At 39.1% G+C, this 21,191-nt stretch overlaps 1 protein-coding gene across 2 annotated transcripts in view; it reads right to left on the reverse strand.

Annotated features, from left to right (window-relative positions):
- The window catches only part of C6 (complement C6), a 57,447-nt gene that overhangs the window by 24,525 nt on the left and 11,731 nt on the right, over positions 1-21,191 (reverse strand). For both annotated transcript variants that reach the window (XM_045186377.3, XM_024578571.4), the window contains 4 exons: positions 17,138-17,279; positions 12,155-12,293; positions 7,006-7,206; positions 2,093-2,333 (listed from right to left, as the gene is read on the reverse strand). In XM_045186377.3, coding sequence (XP_045042312.2) covers positions 2,093-2,333; positions 7,006-7,206; positions 12,155-12,293; positions 17,138-17,279 — 723 coding nt within the window. The remainder of the gene's footprint in view (positions 1-2,092; positions 2,334-7,005; positions 7,207-12,154; positions 12,294-17,137; positions 17,280-21,191) is intronic.

A 21,191-nucleotide genomic window follows, 5' to 3' on the forward strand; every position in this document is an offset into this window, starting at 1 on the left:
TAAAATTGTGCACCAATATCATTACTGTGACTCAGAGAAATGAATACAAATATCTATTCATTAAACATAAGAATACATACCTAAGAACATTGAATATGACTGTCTTATTGACTATATTAAGTATACATATATACACACTATAAATACTATATATGTATATTGTGTATGTGTGTTTTTGTATATGTATGCAGGTGTACATGGTTATATATTTCCAGTTTGCTCTCACATCTCAAACTCCCTTTCTTTTCCTTATTATGTATATCTGACTGTCAGTCTCTACCTCCATTTGTAGAGAAAGAGATGGAAGGCAAGAATGTTCCAAGAGGGAAGTATCGCTCATCACTCTTCATTTTGGTTATGGGGTTTCAGCTATTAAAATGCTGGAGGGGTGATTAAAGATTCACATCGTTCTTTAACCGACCTGATCTCTAAGCCTTGAGAGGCTTTGCTCTGAATGCATGACGAGTGTAGCTCATCAAGTGAGAAATTATTCTCTGGGCCACAGCAGCAGTGACCAGAATAATTTCATCCCAAGGGTGAACGAAAGGGCCAGGCACGTCCATCTGACTGGGCTTGCTCAGCTTTGATGCGGATGCTATTCTCAGTGACAGAAGACATCAACTTCATCATGCAAACACCGCTCCACGGAGAGGATAATGGACATGAACATGCAGGTTAGGCGGTGTGGAAAGGGCATCACAGCATGAATCTTTTCGACTTCACTAACTCTGCCAGGTGAGATTTCTTGAAGACCCTCTTACTGAAAGTACTTCTCAGAGACATTCATCCCAACTCCCCCCTTAGGGAGCAGAGTATGAGCGATCTCTGGTCACTTAAGGTTTGGAAGGACTTGGCAGCCACAGGAACCATGAGTGTTGGTCATATGAGAGGCAAGGACAGAGGAATTGACAGTCCATGGACTCTGATGTTGTCTTTTTAAGTAAATTCCTGGTTTCTTTTGTATAAAGGTACATGATCAAGAATTATGATTTATTTGGGCAAATTGGTCCATTGGATTCTTGTTACCATCCAGCTTCTTACCATGTTCTCAAGGGACACGTGATAGAATTATTATAAGGGCCCTATGCCATTTAACAAAGCAGTCTGAAAACAAATTATTTCAAAGGTGCTTAAGCTGTAAGAATAATTAATATTTACAATTTACAATAATAGTTAAGAAACCATGCCCTGGCTGGTGTAACTCAGTGGATTGAGCGTGGGCCTGTGAACCAAAGTGTTGCCCAGTTCAATTCCCAGTCAGGGCACATGCTTGGGTTGCAGGCCAGGTCCCCAGTAGGGGGTACATGACAGGCAACCACATATTGATGTTTCCCTCCATCTCTTTTTCCTTCCCTCTCCCTCTCTCTAAAAATAAATAAATAAAATCTTTTAAAAAAGATAATAGTTAAGAAACCAAGATTTATTTATAAACTAAGGTTTATATTATTATTCTATATGGAACCAGGAAAATATCACTGATTATATACCAAGATATAAAGTTCTGACTTTTCCTTAAGAGTGCTTCTCATCCAGTTTCAAGCTCAGCACCAACAGGTGCATATCTGGCCCACATTAACTCAGTCCCTTGTCAAGACCTTAACTGTTCTTTCATCTTATGCCCTTGGCTTTTAGCTCAAAATTATTAAAAGAAAAAGACAGCTAGTGAATTTGCTATGATTATTGTTCTATATAATTTATTATTGCTTATAAAAATACTATAAGTAGATTATCCTTTAGAATTTGGTTCCAGCACTGACCTTGTTTTCCTTGAGGTAGGGCATGCCTCTCTCTTTTTGGAGGACCACTAACGTGTAGCTTATGATGTTCCTAAGTAATCAGGAAATTCAGAGACAAAAATGATGCCCCCTTAAAGAGGTTAAGCATATTTATTTTTCCTTCTTTTTTGGTCCCAATTTTCTATTTTTGTTCTATTTACTTAACTCTGTACCTTTGGTATTTCTTCATATCATTTTGGAAATAAAGCAGGGTCTAAATAAAGTCAATAAAAAAGAATTAAAGTGATACAGTAAGAGAAAAAGGGATCACATGCTATCAGATCAGCGAATGGAAATGAGGGCTGCCGTCAGCATACCTGAGTTCTTTAGTTCCTCCCGGCTGTACTGATAGAGGATGTCGTACACACCTCCCAGGGAGCCAGAGGCGAAATAGTGCGTCCCGAAGTTCTCAAATATCTGGCTGTACGCAGCATAGTTGTATTCCAGTGGCAGGTGGTTAAGTGCTTGCAAAAAGACATTAGAAAGCTGCAGGTCTTTACTTTTCATTGTGAAGTTTAAGACTTTGATCACTTTGTGGATCCTAATAAAACTAGAATCCTGAAAGAAACAGGAGAAAAGAGTAAAAAGAAAAGATGACTAAAGGTCGTGAAAGTTTGCCTTTAGGTATCAAGCACTCGAATGTCATCTGTTGGTCATTAGCCTCATTGCAATCTAGTATTACGAGCATTTTAACTCTCTATCATATAGTCTCACATGCAAAACTATGATTTTCACTTCGTTGCCCAGCACCTTTGCCTGAGACGTTCAAAGTGCTGAACAGATGAGATTATCTCAATGATGTGAACGGTGTGACTAGCATGTTCCCTACCAAAATGAGATCAGTGATGAGAAAAGTCATCTTCTTCTCTTGGTTGTCACTCGTGGCCGCATCCCTACTGAGTTTTTATTTAGAAAGCCTTGCTAACGCAAATACTTCTGGTAATTGAATCAGAGCTGTGCAACGAATCTTCAATCGGAAGTTATGTAACTGAGAGTCAAGTCACAACTGTGTCACTGGGCTAAAGCATTTAAATTCTCTAGGCCTCTGTTATCTGTGTCACCTGGTGCACGGATGAGGGCTGTGTACCACGACTATTCACAACCCTTCAATATCACATGGACCAAAATGCTATGATTCAAAATTACTAAGAGGTAAAATTAACCAAAATTATTTGTATTCTCTCTCTCCTCCACCCATAAGCAAAAATATCTGTTGGATATTTTGGGGTTTTTTTTCTAATCATTTCTTGTCATGTCTGGTTGATTTAGAATTAGGTGGTTGGTATTAAGCTGCAAATCTCATTCCATTAGATTGTTCTTCTACACAGCCACTGAGTTGTAAGTGTACCCATGTAACTGTTCTTTGTAAAGATTGCTATGTACTTTATCTGATATCTCAATTTTAGCAAATTACAGTGTTTGACCAAAAGAAACAGAAAGAGGAGCATATTTCGGCAACAGAACTTTATTATAGCTGTAAATTATTAAACAGCTATCTTCCTGTATGCTATAATTCTGGCCACAAAATGACTGCTAACACAAAAGAAAAACAATAATCACAAGGCCTGAAAAAGAGTCATCATCCACCTCCCCTCTTTTCCTTTCCCTTTTCCCCTCTCTGTCTCTCCCTCCCTGCTTCCTGCCTTCTTCCCTTTGGTACACTTATTGCCAGACCGTCTTAGGTGCAGTGGACACGGAAGTGAACAAGGCCAAGTTCAAGCCTTTGTGGAGCTTAGACTTGAAGTGCCCATTCATTCTAGCTTTATGTTTAAAACCTGAATTTTGTCATAGAAACATGGCTTTTGAAAGTTGGAGGGACATGATGCTTTTAATAAGAAGCACAATCACTCCCTGTATACCTGAAATACCCATTTAGATCTGGGCATTGAAATGAGAGGTTCAAAATTTCCAGGTAGCTTTAAAAGCTAAATTGTAGAAAATACCAGTAAAATTTTGGTAACTCAGCTCAGTACAAGCACCCCCATGGTGTTCCACTTGCCAGTGCATGATCGCTTGAATTGGTTATTTTAGACTAAAAATATTACGTGTGACAGTATGTTGTTAACCATGTGTGATCTATTTCAACATTCTGTGAGATCTTTTGTTGCAAAGCAAATCAGAAAAGCACTAATTCTTACAGAGGAAACTGGCATTTTGACGTTGAAACAGACTGCACACCCAACAAATATATCTAGTCAAATCTGTGATTGACAAAATGAATAAATAAAACATTAAGCTTGACTAAAGGGCTTGGGTTGATTTTCAAGTTTGTGGGACCTTGTTTTCAATATTTGAAGACTAAGAGTTTGCAGTAGTATTTCCTATTTAGATTAAGATTTCCCCATTCTCTTCTGATTTATTCAAAGACAACAGTTATGATATTGGGTTGAATCATATGAAGTTGACAATTTTATAAATCAGGTTGACTATCAAAAGATTCACATATTTCAATTTGATACTGTAATAGTCCTAAATGTTTCTACTTTAGGTCAGACTATTCGAGGATCAAACAGCCATTTACCTACAGATGAGAGTTTTACAAGTGTCCTCTAGCATGTTTGAAACTGTCTTTATAAAGCAATTCTGTAAAGCAAATCTTAATGTCAATCTATACATATATCTTTCAACATCTCCATTTCCTTACCCATCTTGACTGTATTTTTAGGCAGTTATTTCCAATCCTGGGTATGATATCAGAGTGAGCTGGACTTAAAAAAAAAAAAGCCAGAATCATATGCTCAATGATAGATACCCTGAATCAGTAAATTAATGGACGGATGTAGGTGGGGGTGGGGTGGTGATATATTTTTATATCCTCATAATTCTGATACTAACTTAAGAATATAATTTGATAAATTTGAGGGACACTATAGGACCCATAGCCCATTTCAACTGAGTTAGCAATCTTATGTTGTAAAAGGAATCTATTTTATTCTTATTTTTTCATATGTTCATATCAGAGCTGTACTCTTTTCACAGTTTGTTGAAACTATAAATAAATGAAGTGTAATGTAGTGGGTAAGAATAGTGACCAAAAATTGACACACTGATTTCAATTTCCAACTCTGGTGTTGGCTTACTGTAAAATCATGGGAGCCCCTTAGCTTCTTGGACTTCAGTGCAGGGCCTGATACATTAGGTGTTTGGCAAATGAGTGTTGAATTAAACATAAATATATGGACTTCAATTTATTCATGTGCAAAATAATGTTAAAAGTACCTACTCCTACCCTTCACGACAGCAAGGATGGAACTGGAGAGTGTTATGCTAAGTGAAATAAGCCAGGTGGTGAAAGACAAATGCCATATGATCTCACCTATAAGCTGAACCTAATTAATAAAACAAACAAATGAATAAAATAGAACCAGAGACATGGAAATAGAGAATAAACTGCCAGTGACCAGAGGGGAGGGCAGATGGGAATAATGGGGGAAAGAAGGGGAAGGGCCAAGTCAAAGGACATTCATGAAGGACCCATGGACAAGGACAACATGGCAGGGGGATTGATATGGGAGGGGGTGGGCAGGGCAGGGGAAAGTAAGGGCAGGACAACTGTAATTGAACAACAATAAAAAAATTTAAAAAATATACTCTGATTACCTCTTACGGTTCTTTTGAAGATAAATGAAATGCTTAGGAAATTTATCTATAAAGTGCTATGGGTCTCATTTACATAACTGTATGATGAGTGAATAAATAACAATGTGAAATACACTACAGTACAGGCAGGAGGAGCCATAAAACGGTGCCCTCCAGGTGTCTAAAAATATCTAACAAAAAAATCTCTCCCCTAAATCATTTAAGAGCTGGAAGACATATCTAGGAGATGCAACACGCAAAAATAGGAGAAAAGGAACAGAAGGAGAAAGATTAATGGATAAAGATGCATTTTTACATATTAAAAGAATTCCGTAAGCTTCTGGCAAGATTAATAGGAAAAGTCCAATAGTTAGACATAACCTAAATTCTCAGCATAAAAAATTGTAAATTTCCAGACAGAACAAAAGGAAGAAAATCATCACTACACTGATTTTTTCCTATGCGACAATGGGAACTGGGAGATAGTGAAATAACAGCCAATAACCACCTAGACAAGAAGACTATGACCCCAGGTGCCTTGTCTAGCCGAGGTACTCTTTTGTCTTTATTGCTCAGAGAAAATATAGGCATTTTTAGAGATATTGTAAGAATTGAGGGAAAATATTTTGCAGGCATCCTACCTAACAATAATACTAAAAATGCGATGATTACATGACAAGAAGGATCTTAAGAAAGGGAAGATGAGAGGACAGAAAATGGTGATGAGTGAATGGAAATATATATATATATATACATACACATATACATACAAATACATATGTAAAATATAACACAAATATAAAATAAAAGAGAATAAAAAATCTTGGAGTTTATAAGTGTTACACAGGGGACCTTTAAGTAAAGAAGATAAGAGTCAGAATAAAATACAAATGTACACATAGAATATAAAAGCTAATACAAAACAATCTTTACAGAACACTAAGGTTTTGAACTACCTCAACAAAACAGGTCTCGAAGGCCCGTGATAACAGCGCTGGGGAAGCAGAGCGTACTTATGTTCTCAAGGAGAGAGTGGAAATGGGGTGTGGGCAACAGGTAACGCGTCTTTGGGGAGTGCAGATATTACTGACTGTGATCAAAGAAAAGCAGAGGCATAATTAGGCTTTGTAGCTAGAGAAGGGTAACTACACGCAGCATTATAAAGCTATCAGAAGTTCCAAAAGGACCACACAGATAAAAGGGGTAGATCGAATTACGACAAAGATGGAGACCTAGAGAGATAGGAAACAGAAACCAAGTGAAATGAATAAGAAAAATTAAAAATGGGAGGAAAATGATCAACTATTTCAGTGAATATCCTAAAAGTAAGTTGGCTGTATTTCCCTAGCACCGGCCTGAGACTGTCAGATTACATTTAAAACGCCAAGTCCTGTTACATGTGGTTTATAAGAAGTATATACACCTAAAACAGTAAGACAAAGAAAACAACTATAAATACAGCTAAATACATGCACAAAGGAAGCATCATTATACATATTACCTCTATAATTTTTGCAGTAGGATAAAACAACAATCACAAAAAAATTAATACTATTTAAATATGAATTAGAAATCCTACTCATTTGATGTCAAAACCTTTCTTGTTGCATGATTGTGGGTGGTATTAATTTTCAGGAACCATTTGAATTACCTTTTTGTGGGAGGCTGTAATGGCTTCTTTGAAGGCAGCATTTTGGGTGGAGGATTGACTTTGCGTAGAGGAATAAAAAATTGGCACGTAAACACTACGGTCTGCTTGACCCGAATCCCGGATTTGTTGATTTTTATTCTTTTCAAAAGGAGTTAAATCGTTATAGAGATCTGTTTCCAAATCATCTTCAGTAGTTTCTTCCTGGAGAAAAATCCATATGAAATAAAACAGAATTTAGGAAATACTGGAGCTTCTTGTAAGGATCTAATGCAATGATCATTCATTTGTGTATTCAATGAATCTTTACTGAGGATCCATCTTGCTTGCGAACATGGAATAATATTAGTTGCTGCCTGCCCGGAGTCAATAGTTTAGTTCGGGAGAAAGAAAATCACAGACACTTCATTCCATATATGACATATTGTGCTGCTGATGGAATTGCCACAAATAACTATAAAACCCAGGGAGATAATACTAGGAAAGTCTACTTCAGGGAAGTGACTCTCAAGCTGAGGATTTTTAGGATAATGAGGAACTATTTCAGTCTGCTTGTGAATTTGATGCAGTTTGCAATCTAATTTTAGAAATCTTTCAGAAAATTAAGGCCTAGAAAAGGAGAGGCAGGTCCTGTCTGATCCTGCTCTGGGATCATCCCCATCCCCTTAGCCTTGTCTCAGTGCTGGGCATCAGCACTCTACTGGCCATGCCTGCAAGGCAGAGGACAAATAATCAGTTGGTTCTGCCTGGTGGGTGGTTATCAGTCTTTAATGACTTGGTCTTGGAAGACTTGGGCTGAGTGGAGCTGGATTTAAGTACAAGTCAAATCCTCATTATGGTTAGGACATTAATGAAAGAGAACAATGGACACATATGTTTTTTTTAAAGTTTACAAGGGAAATTAAAGAGTATTTATATTAAAGATGCTGGTCTGTTTTGCAATGGAAAAATCTCTTCTTGTTTTAACATATTCAGTTTTCAAATAAACTGTGAGGCAAACCACATGTCACAATTAACTCTCTTGCACAATTAGTCAAGCAAAGACAAAATAGTTCAGCTACAAAAAAGTCTTGCTCAACAGTAAAACAGTCAAAAGTTCAGTGTTACTTTCAGACATTGCACTGCACGCTAGTTAGCATTTAACACGTGTATGAATAAAGCTCTTAACACTGAAGCAATGCAATCATATTTAGATATAGTTACTGACATTTCTGTACCATTTCTCTAAAAAGTTCAGATGACAAATATTTTGTTTCATGAACTAGCTCTCACACAAGAAGAGATGTGTCAGCTTAAATAAAAAGATATTAACATGTAAGGAAGGAGGCTTGGGTGTCCTGGGCAGAAGCTCAGAGGACGTCTCACCATGCACATAAACTGGGTGGGAGGGTAGGCTCACAGGTGAGCAGTGCTGGGAAATTAAATGAAACTGGGGGACTGGGCCAGGTCTGGTAGGCCCTGCTAAAATACCAGGATTGGATTCCACAGGCAAGCTTTTGCATATAATAAGATCTTTAAAAATATTAACTGAGTGAATGAAAAATTGGGAGGGCTACCACCATATTTGTGGTTTGAAAGATCATGTCAATTATAGTTAATTGAAGTGGAGGTGAGGAGAGATTTAAAAACTGGTGCAATGATCCAGGTGGGACAGGACAACAGCCAGGTCTAGGGGAGTGGTGGTTGGGTAGAACGAAAGTGGTGGAAAAGATATTTAGAAGGTAGGTCAACAGAGGTTGTTGACCAAGCAGATGGGGGTGGGGAGAGACAGAGAGAGGGGGTGGGGGGCGAGGGAAGAAGAGAGAATACTGTTCCATGAAAGGGAATCTAGGATACAGAATGCCAATGCGACTTCTGAAAGGAGGAAGATGAGTTTTTTTAATGGTGTATAAGGAAAAACTGGTAGGCGCTGATAAATTTCATTTTCCTAGGAAGAGATGTTAACCAAATTCTGGGAAAAAACTTGTAGTTCCCATTTTATATATTATTGTGAGTTTCTCCCTGAGGCCATCTTGACGATCTGTATGTCTGGTGGGCTGATGACCTCCCAGGGCTCCATCCTCACGGACATTTTTACCTTTGTTCTTGGAGAAAGGAGATGAGCTTGTATGCAGAGGCAGAAGAGAGTTAAGAGAAAATGGGGGAGGGGGATAGAGAGGACAGGGTGGCGCTTAGTTTCCGGTTAGAAACAGAACTGGAAATTGTGAATTTTACAAGGGATTTAAGAAGGCTTTGAGGAAGTGCAGAGCTCTGAAGGTTTTTGGGCTTTGGGATGCTGCGAGAAGCCATTTCTAGGTTGGTGAGTATATTGGTAAGAATCACAGTGTAATCGTAACCATGCTCTGCAGTCTGCTGGTTACAGCGAATGCTTAGCACACAGCCAGTAGCGAAGCAGCAACACCAAAGAAGAGAGAGGAAGATTCCTGAGTAAATGGTGTGACTCTGGGGATGAGTACAGGGATCTTGGGTGATGGCTCTGCATTCAGCAGTTGGGGGACCCCTGAGGGGCACAATTCTTCCCATGGCCTCCTATTCTGATTTCCTGTCCAGTGCCTTCCCTCCCCTCTTTTAGGAGCCACTCTACAGCCAGCCCATTGTATCACCTGTCTTAATAGACTCCAGAACTGTAGGAGAAGGGAAGTCAGATGCCTGCTAAATTTCTCCTCCTTTATTGTTTTCAATAAGGTACCACTTAGATTTGCACATGCCTGCTAAAGGCATGCAAAGCAGTATAGAAATCAGTGAAAAGTAAGACAATAGCTTGTGCCCTTGGTTCTAGTCATCTCCAAAATCATTGTTGGAAGACGTACATATCACCATGAGCTTCCTCAGCAGTTGAACATCGCCTAGAACTCAATGACACGCAGGTGGAGATCAGCTCACGCAGCTTCTTCAGCTTGGACAAGTTTCAGAACTACGCTGATAATGCAGTGAGTCTGTTTGATTCTGAATAAGGGTTTTCAGGCTGTATTTCCTGATATTACCTTGCCTTCTAGGCTTGGGTTATCAAGTTATGTTGGTGGATCCAGGAGCCTGCTGCTAAATGCTGAACAACCAGTTCTCTGGGAGGGGAAAAATACCGTGATTTACTCCAGCCTTTGCATTTTTTCATGGTGTATATATTCCTACCATAGCTGATTTCAAGTTACTGATGCGGTGCCTCTAATTCCATCTTGGGAAATGATGCCCAGAAGCAAATTATTTTCTAGTGTTTTCATGATGCAGACACAGTGGATGTCAGGTAACCTCAGGAGCGTAAGCGATAGGAAAATGGAAAAACACCTTTGCGAAGGGATACAGTTTGAGTAGTTATCACCCATGATTTTAATATTTTTATTTAATTGTTAGATTATACATTTCATACTTAACGATGGCTATGTTTAATAATCAGCTCACGAAATTCCCCAAAATTTAACGATTGGCTCTTGTAAGCTGGAAGGCCTGTTTCCATTGGCAAATCACATGGGTGACACCTTTCCAATGACAGTTTATGAAAGGTGCTCAGACAGACGTGGCATGAAGAGCAGAGTCGCTAACGTCTGTCTTGCCATGGCCACCACTGTCTCGTTTAGCTCAGGCAGCCCTGAGCTGGGAGCCAGGATTCTCCTTCTACTCCGCCTTCTACTGGCTGCACATCCCTGAGAAAGTTGTCTATCTTCACGGAGCCCAAGTCTTCTACTAGTAAGGTGGATATAAAGAATTTTCTACCTTTCTGGGCAGGCTGGTATGGGAACTGAGTAAAACAATGTATGCGAGTACTTTGAAAACTGTATTCTATAAGAGTAAACTGTTATCTAAGCCCAAATGTACCCTACCCTCAAGTGCTGAGCTTAATCTCTCTTACTTGTAAAATTGCACAAAGTGGATGCTGAGAACATAGGCAGTGTGGTTTTTTTGTTGGAAATTAATGTATTTTGCAAGTAGGCTTAATTCCTTTTTTCAGAGAAGGAAAGCATCCTGAAACAGGATGCTTACATATAATAAGAATATTATATGTAAATATTTGGGTTTCAGTTCTGTCCACAAAACCTATTCAATACAATACCTCTTAAGACTAGAACCATCGCTGACAGAATTTTTGATGCTATTGTTTCTTTGGAAAAACACCTCTTCTGAGTTACTAGTTAGCATACCAGTAAGATCGTTCCTGCCTCCCTTGTTGGTGGAGGGCCCTCTGGGGTTAGCATCTACCTCTGGGTGGTCCCTTGACCTGGTCAGAGGTCACTTCTACCTTCAGGCAGAGATGAGGATTCTCAGGGAAGGTCTCCCCCAAAATGGTTGAATTTGGCAGTTGGATCCTAATGACATACCTCACACCATTAATAGATATTACATAGTGTTAAATTGAGTTTATCATATTGGAAAATGCCTGATTTATATGTATATAAAAGTTATTCTTAAAGAAAAGGGTCGAATGACTTTTGCTGAACTCATACGGTCCATAAAGTGGTCTCAGAAATTATTAAACCTTCTGAAATTCCCTCTAGCATGCCAATTTGTATGCATGGATGTTACCATTACGATCATGTCTTTCCTGTTTCTCTTATATATTAAATAGATATTTCTGCATTAGTTCAACAAGTATGGAGCACTTATCACGTGTAAGGCAGTGGGCTAGATTCTGGGTGTGTGTAGTACGATGCTCATCACCACTTAGGGAAACACACAGAAAACCAAATCCACCAATAACATAGAAAGGAAGGTGGGCAAAACTACCCCCATTATACTTAGATTCATCTCAACTTTTATGTCTAAATTTAGTGGTTACCTGAGATAACAAGCTATATAGTAGGAGAAAATTCTGAATAAATCAAACCATTTTCTGTGTGAGGATATGTCTCAGCTGTGTGTTCTCTGGGGAAAGCATGAACTCGGGAGTTTGGGAAGTGTGGGCTTGAATCTCTAATCTGCTACTTATAGCTGTTGGCCTTTGGCAAATGAATTACCTTAGTTTTTTTCATTTGTAAATTGATGACAACAACACACTGACCTCACTGGGTTGTGGAAGGATTAAACGCTAACACAAACCAGGTCATTAAAAATATCCATTGGCTTTTTATTCTGTCCCTTCACTCATCACTAATTTTTCATTGGAAATTTTAGCTTACAGACACCACTGGTGTTGGAATGCCACCGAGACAGGCTGTCATACCTCAAAGCTGACATTTTCCAGATTGGCTGCAACACGGTATGCATTACTTGCTTTACTGCTTTTGACAGTTTTACATATTCCTCCAGTGAAAGAGTTATCAAGGACTTCTCCTCTGGGTTCTCCTGCCAGAAAATCAAACCTAGAAATAAAGTAATTTTCAAGAATTCAATAGATGTATAGCAATCTTTAAAATTTACTTTACTTATATGAAAGAAATCCCTCTCCGAGACATTTTTGACTCATGACAAATGACTTGAAGGAAAGAAAGCCCATTTTTTTTTCCTAGTCCATGGTGAAGCATCCAGAAAGCTCTGGAAGCCAAAACTTAACCCTTCTGGCCCTCCAGGTTCCCCTTATTCCACTCACTTAGATGTTTTGGGCTTTCAACCTGAAATAAAATTTGAGTTTATAATTATTTCATGACTTATAAAACCAGCACTAACTTTGGAAGCGGATTATGAAATAAATTACCACATAACTAATGCCATCCTTGGCCCGCTTTTCTTTGTGTGATAAAGAAATTCTTGTAAAGATCTAATAATAAAATAGTAATAGCAATATTTTAATAGAATTGCAGTAATATTGTTTTTATTAATATTTAAAATTTATTTAACAAATGCTTAATATTCAATACTACTTATGATAAGTTGAGCATTTTTGATCTCTAACATTACTTATTAAAAATTTATGATAACCATGTGATGCAGATAGAATTATTATACTCATTTTGCAAATGAGCAAATTGAAGTGTAGAAATTAATTAGCTTAGCACAACTCAAATATTTAAGAAATTGCTTTTGGTAGATAAAAAGTTCTCCATGATGCTATTAGTTTTCCAAATTCTAATAGATATTAACATGTATTTCGTGGGGAAGAATAAAGTTTTGAGTCAAAATGTTTAGTGATGCTGGATTGCATATGGTGAGATAACAGAAAATATATATAATGGTCTTTGCTGCTGGGCACAGAACTCCTAAAGCCCTTGTAATCTCTTAAGTGATAAGAGCACTGAGTTTATCTTTTGTTCTAATGTTTAGTCTTTGACCCTGGATTGTGACACAGGACTCCTCAATCTCTTGGAATTTCCTGGGTGATAATGTTGTCTTTTTTTCTTTTGTAAAATTTATTTTTCAATAATGGTTGATGAACGATATTGTATTACTTTCAGGTGTACAACATAGTGGTTAGGCATTTATATAACTTATGGAGTGACCACCCCGATAAATCTAGTATCTGTATGTGCCATGATTTTTTGTTTCCTAATGAGGTGACTCTTGGTGGCCTCCTGGATGGGGACTGGCCACCAAAAAAGTCAAGCCTTGATTAGAAGCTTAGAATTTTAACCCCACCTTCCATTCTCCAGAGGGAGGAGAGGGGTTGAAATGGAGTTACTGATCAATCACACCTACTGATGAAGCCTCCAAAAAAGAAATCCTCAAAATACCATTTTTCAGACTATAAGACACACCTAGGTTTTAGAGGAGGAAAATGGGGAAAAAAATTTTGAAGTAAAAAATGTGGTAAAATATTTAATAACATAAATAACATATTTCACCAATGTAAATGTAAGCTACATTTGGACTATAAGTCACACCCCCATTTTCCTCCCAAATTTGGTATAGGGTTCTGAGAGCTTTTGGTTCGGTGAATACAGGGAGGTGCACCTAGAAAGGGCACGAAAGCTCAGAGCTCCTTCCCACATACCTTGCCCTACTCACACCTACCCAAATGCATGTATTCATTGGCTTTATTCATCATATTCACTTACAATAAGCTGGTAAACAGTAAGTAAATTGTTTCACTGGGCTCTCTCTGTGAGCCGCTCTTGCGCATTAATCAAATCCAAAGAGGGGGTTGATGGGAAACTTCAATACATCAGGAGTGCAGGTGAAGTAGCACCTGAAATGTTGGGGGCGGTGGGGGACAGTCTTATGGGACTGAGCCCTTCACATATGGCATCTGACTCTGTCTCCAGGTAGACAGTGTCACGATTGAGTTAAATTGTAGGACAGCCAGCTAGTGTCACAGAGAGTCACTTCACTGGGGAGAGCTCCCACATATCTGCTGTCAGAAGTGTGAGTGTGGTACAGTTTGAAAATAAAACAGGTCACGGGGAGGACTGGTACATGAGTTACAGCTCAGCAAAGCAGTTCAAAACAGGAGTGATTCCTGCATGTTCAGTAAGGTTCATCTCACACCCTAAAGGCTGCGAGCACAACTCCAGGTGTGTTCTCACTCACACTTGAATCTGTGTCAACATGGGTACCTGGGGGAGGAAGTACAAAGAGCTGGTCTGGACAGAAATTTCGGAACTACTGAAGTTAGCATGACAAACACAAGTGTTTCAGACTCATTCCTTTTCATTTCCTGACTTAAGACTAGTCAATGAGGCAAAAAGGACTGTGAACCTTATACTGCCTTCTGTCACGTACTTTTGAGTTTGTCACAAGCTAGAAAGAGCTTAACAAAAATGGCTCCCAGGTCGTGAGGAAGCTCCGAAGGTCGCAGCTGCTTGCGGAGAGCCTGAAGACAGGGTTTTCAAGGAAGGGGCTCTCTCAAGCCATGCCTGAGGAGCCTTTCACGGGGTAAGTCGAGTATGCAGCAATTTTCAGCCTATTCTTTCTCCTCCCCTCTGTGATATTTAAATTGACTTTAACTATTTTGGTGTTTCAAACACATCATGGATTTTAATATTATCAATTTCTAAATGGCTTTTGTCTAATTTGGTTTAATACATCATATTTTGTACATTTTTTAATTTATTTAAAATTATATATGTATGTTGGCTGAACCTGAGAAAAAAATGAATAGCATGCTTATATTGCTTCAGATTTAAGACCCAGTGACTGATGTTGGCAAGGAAAGAATGTTCTTCTGTCTTGTTACTCTTCCTTGGGGAGATGCCATTTAAAAAGAGGTACAGCCACCCAAGAAGTGACCTTTTGTGGGTAGAAATGTGTCAGAGAGGGGATGGAGATTCTAAGGCCAGCAGATTAGAGAGAGATTCCAGTAAGTAGCTCTCAAAACTCAGTTCTTGGGCAGATTAGAGAGAGATTCCAGTAAGTAGCTCTCAGAACTCAGTTCTTGGGGAAGCGAGGAGAGAACTGGCTGTTCTGAGCCAGTAGGTTTTGCTCATTTCTGAGAATCCTTGGGACCACAGCTGTGCTGGGCAGAGGGCCACATAGTCCTCCTGTCAAAGTACACACAGCACGCGGTCCTCCCCATCTGGAGCTCCAGAGTGCAGACCAGCTGAGCAAGAGGTGAGTGTGTGATGTCAGCCCTCATCAATCAGAGCGCTAGAAAACAGGACTCTCAAGTGGGAGTTCTGGCTGAGGTCTCCTTCCAGGGAAAGGAGAAAACAGAAACCATTTCTGCACATTGATAAGAAGTTGCTGTTGAAACGCTCTCATTGAAATCAACTCTAATTAGGAATTCGTAGGACAGAACCTCAAATAAGTTTGCAGTCATCTAACATACCAGGGGGGAACTGCAGCCCAGAGATGTTCAACAACTTGGTTATGATGTGGAGAGTTAATGCGGAACTGGGTATAGAACCCGGCTCCCCATCCTTCCAAGTTAATGGCTGTTCCATTTTACTGCTATCCTGGCCCAAGAACTGCCAGTTTTCATTCCAGTCAAATGAGGTTGTATTTGCAATGGCTGCTGTTTGTCTTTACTGCCTCAAGGCTTCATGTTATGCACGTCTGGCAGCATAAGTGGAGAATTTAAAAAATGAGTCCTATTCAAAGTAATAAAAGCCTATCGCAAACTATTTGCCTTTGGTCAAAAATCAAAGGGAGATTTCTTTATCATGGGAATAGGAGAGTACAGGAGATTATCTTCACTGTTTTCTCATGCGTCCTACTCAGGCTTACTTCTTCTGTTTCCATTAATTGCTCTCACGTTTTCTAAAGTTTTCGAAGTCATTAGCTCAGTGTCACAAATTTAGAATCCCTTGCTGAACCTCCAATGCTCTCATGACTTAAAATAGGGATGTTAGAATTTCTGAAATGGGAATACTAGAATTTCCGAGTAGTAGTCAAAGATGGGGATAGCGCTGCAGGGCCTCCTGAGGTTTATTCCAGTCTGCTCCCATTGTTTAGGTGGCTCTTGTTCTGAATGAGCATGAAATGGTGACAATGACCTGGATTTTGAAGTCTGGATTTGAGTCTTGTTTCCACCATTTACTAGTTGGTAGACTTGGGCAGGTTATCGAAGATTTCTGAGACACAGTTTGTAGATTGAACAAGAACCAGATAGTAATGCAGGGCTGACCTTCAGCCTTTAAACTGTACTGACCTCCTCACACATCACATAGTTTATGTGAGAAAAAGTTCTGGACACCCTAGCCATGTTCTTTCCACCTCTAACTCTCTAAACTTTTTCAGACCATTGTTGTTGTTTTTTTTTTTAAATCACCCTTTTTTTTTCTATGTTTGCCTAAACCCTTTCCCCTGCCTTGGTCTCCCATTACCGATTCAGGGCTTGACTCTCACCATTTCATGCTAATTCAGGGTTACTTCTCTAGTGTTTGGACTTCTGACACAACCTTAGGCATACTTTTTGGATGCCCTCGTTCTCTATTGGCTCCTGGCATTTCTGAGTGGTTACTCATCCACTCAAGATCTATCCTCAGGAATCCATCCCGGTACCTCCCTGCGTGGCAGGCCTCCCTCCCATTGGCCCTGATCTGCTCTACAGCTGTCAGAAAGGACGTGTGAAGGTTAAAACAAGCAACAAGTATGAAGGGCCCTTAACGTTGCCTGTTACAAAGTAACCGTGAAAATGTTAAATAATTTTATTCCCTAGGAGCAAGGGCCGTGGCCACATGCTGCCTGAGGATGGCAGCCAGGTGCCAGAGATGGGGCTGGGAAGAGTGGTAGGAGGTTAAGGAGGGAGCGAAGTCTGATTGCTCCATTGTTGCTACCCCTATTAGCTCTGAGATGCTGTTATTCCCCCAAATGATAAAAAGATGTTACATACCCAGTGCCCATCCTGTACACGTTAGGGATGGGTTCGAATTTCCGAGAGCACACTGTTTTTATCCTCCTACAACCCCTTTCATCTGAATTGTCTCCACAGTCATTTTCTCCATTGCATTCTAATTTGCTGGCAATGCAGCGGCCTGGTCAAGAAAAGCGAACAACAGCATTGATAACAAATGATCATTTAAGGTAGTATTTATTAATTTGAAATATTAGTGCTTTAAATTTCAAGGAAAAGTTAAAAGTAAGTTTTCATTTTTTTTAACTGATTCATCCAAACTCATGCTTTACTTAAAAAAATTTTTTTTTTAATTTCTCCATTACAGGTGACATTCAATATTATATTACTTTCAGGAGTACAGTGGTTAGATATTTATTAAACTTAGGAAGTGATTGCTCAATAAGTCTAGTACCCACCTAAGGTTTTATTATTTTTTGGTAACGATTTAGGAACATATGGAAAATGGAATGGTTATTTAGTCACCAGGGGGCTGATTTTCTTAAATAGGAGAATTAAGTTTAGAATCCCACTCCCATTACAGTAAGCTTGCTGCAGAAATCACGCTCTGTGGGAGAAAATGAACAGAATTTTGTTCTGAGCCAGTAGAGCCGACTCAATGTCACTGTTTTATTTTTTAAAAATCTTAAAATTTTTACACACACCTACCTACACACACACTAGCATGTACGGTAATATGGCTGAATCTCTAAAACTCTATGTTGAGAAAGCCAGGCACGTAAGAGTCGTGCCCCACGAGTGCTGCATATGATGTTCAAGGGCAAGGAGAGGGGTTAACTAGAAATAAGAAAGCAGCAAGTTCACAGGTTTACGGATATTTTCTATATCTTGATTAGGGGTTGTTTACATGGGTGCACACATTCGTCAAAATAAAACTGTGTACTTATTGTCTGTGTATTTTATGATACATAATTATTTTACTATACATAATTACCACATTTTTATTATGTAGCCACTATGTATAATTACTGCATAGAATTGTTTTACTACATAGTTTACTATATCTAATTATTGTCTGGACAAGTTAAATGCCTCTGTGATACAGTATTAGTTGGCAGGTTAAGTTAGTGAGTTTAGGGAACAGGGCAAACTTCATGTACTTAGGTGACTCCTTTCCCTTTTAATCTTACTGAATTTCATAAGGATCCTTGGGATCGGTAACTGCATATTACAGACATGGAAATGCCTCATGCACAATGACAGCCCCTCTCCCGTCCCGCACTCTCTTGCCTGTGATCAGGGGTGCTGCTGGCATCCTACCATTATATACAGGCCTCACCGATGACAATGAAACATTTCACTCCAGATCATTTGGTTAACTATTTTAGGTTGTGGTTGGCATCTCTCTATAGCTATGTGTGACTATTTCGACTAAATGAAAAGCTTGGGGAAACTGGGTACTCTGTTGAATACATTTTGTTTTTAATTACTGGAGAGTTCCCTAGAAAGCACTTAGTTTTAACTCCTTCGGTTAATAATTTTCGCTAAGAAGGTAGGGTGTAATGGAAATAATTAAGTCACTCGATTATTCAAAACCTTGGATAGTGTCTGGACTAACATTATAAAGAATTATGGTTATGCACACCCCAGAATCATACAAGACTGAAAATATAGAAAGAATAGCATTTCAATTAATCTCAGCTTATAATCTGAAAGATGCTCTATTTTACAAGAGCACATTTTTTAGTTTTTGTTTGTTTGTTTGTTTACAGGGCAGAACAGAATAGGTAATTTAGTTTGAAATAGAGATTCTTTCACTAAAGAAAAAACCCCAAATATTACATTTCTAAATGTTTTGAATCTGGCACTTACAAATTTGAGCAAAAGCTAATTTTTGATATGGTTACACTAAAATAATCCCTAGTTTATCAAACAGGTAGGGAAACATATGCAGGATACCGTTCTCATTAATCTAGCTTCCTGCGCAGGGTGCCAGATGTGTGAAAACATGAGAAATTCTCTCTATTTGTCCTTCTAGGTATATTGGAGAAGATCTACTAGCAAGGGTAGGAATGAAAGCCAAAGAACATCTCTTGAGTGATGTTTGGGAATGAGTGGCATGTGTGATTTAGGCCTGACGTGACACAGCTAAGAATAGTTCCAGGCCACAAAAGTCACTGGAGCAGGAAGCAGCAAGGGAGTGGGAGTGTAAGCCACATACCAAAGAAGGGGTGGGAAAGGTGAAGGGCAGTTTGGACCGTGCAGGATTGCAGACGTCAGCCGTTAGCCAACATGTGCACATAATACATGTATACACTTATACTTGGAGCCATGTAATTATTTAGGAATTGTACATGGTTTTCCTATCTACTTGAACTGATTTTTTTTAAGTTGCATAAACATGTTTTATTAAAAAAAATTTTTTATTGTTGTTCAATTACAGTTATCCCCATTTCCCCCCCATTACTCTCCCCTGTCCTATGCAACCCCCCCATTCAATCATCCCCTCTGCTGTCCTTTTCCATGGGTCCTTTATACATGTTCCTTGACTTGACCCTTCTCCTTCTTTCCCCTATCATCCCCTTCCCCTCCCCTCTGGTCACTGTCAGTTTGTTCTTTATTTCCATGTTTCTGGTTCTATTTTGCTCACTTGTTTGTTTTGTTGATTATACTCGAACTGATTTTTGTTACTGCAATGACATTATTTTTATAACCAGCTGCAAATTTTCTAGTCTTCCATGCTTAAACTTGGGAGAGAGGAGTTGGCACAGTGCGTGGAGGCTAGCCTCATGGGTAATTCTCAAAGATTCATTAAGCTAATACGCTTAGTCTTGGGAACTCTTGGGAACTCTTGGGAACTCCGAACAGAAACTGTGAGGGAGGAAAGCGAAGAGGGAAACTCTTTAGGATAGACAGTTCTTTGGTAATTAAAGGCTAAATGTTATCCTGAGTCAGACTAATTATGGTCCATCCAACCTTTTATTCCCTTTGAGAGTGGTTTTAGTGGATGGTTTCAGGAGGGCATAGTAGTAGAATATTTAACAATCAATAGGCCATGACACAACCCAGTCAGAATGGTTGCCAATGAAGTCTGTGCCAGGGATTAATCAATGAATGGCTGAATCATGGGAAGATCTAGGGATTCCTGGTGAAGGGACCTGGACAATAGGGCAGGGGTTATCTGGAGACTCAGGCTAGCAACTGCTTACTAACCATTGCAGATTCATTTCAATGTTTTTTTTTTCTTTTACCAATGGCTGTGGACATACTGCTGATGAACTAGTGAGTAGTTGTGTGTACACTACTAACTTTCCTGAAATTGCTCACGATGAATTGGTGGCCTATGGATATACTTAAAACCTTCTCAAACTTGTGAATATTTTGGCCTAAACAAAGCTTTAAAAAAATTATAGAACTTATCATTCATTAAATAAACAAGTTTTTCCTGCTAATTTGTTCTAAAAACTCTCCTTCAAGCTTCAAACAATTATACTTCAGTTTGAAGTCTTTATCTTAATATTCTGGATATAACACTTGGGTCTGTATGGTCCTCAGCCATTGCCATGAAGATTTTTCTTCTAGTCCCTCTTTCATCAGTATCTCACATGACCTTGTTCACACAGGCATGACATCTATTACCCTTGTCCCACCCTCTCATTCCACATTTGGGGGAGCAGGGCACAGAGGGAAAACACTGACACCTGCATTTCTGACTGACATTTAGAAAAGATTGGCAAAGCTGAAGGAAGGAAGCAAGGAGCAAAAAGACAAGAACCTCTCTAAGGTCTGGGGTCCGTTTTCTACGGAACTGGAAATCCACAATGTAGTTATGAATTCTTTCCAGCGTATTCCAGAGTACATGGAAGTGATGTAAATTGCATTCACCTGAACTCTAAATTTAACTTTGAATGGCCTATTTAGATAAGAGGCCAGTGAACTATGGCCCGTGGTTGAGAACTGACCTGCCATCTGTTTTTGTAAATACAACTTGACTGGAAGACAGCCACTCTCATTGGTCCACAGCACTGTCTATAGCAGCTTTGATGTGAAGATGCCGGAGCAGGGTAGCTGCAGCATAGACCTCGGACCCGCA

This window comes from Desmodus rotundus, chromosome 1, assembly GCF_022682495.2.
Source record: "Desmodus rotundus isolate HL8 chromosome 1, HLdesRot8A.1, whole genome shotgun sequence".
NCBI lineage: Eukaryota > Metazoa > Chordata > Mammalia > Chiroptera > Phyllostomidae > Desmodus > Desmodus rotundus.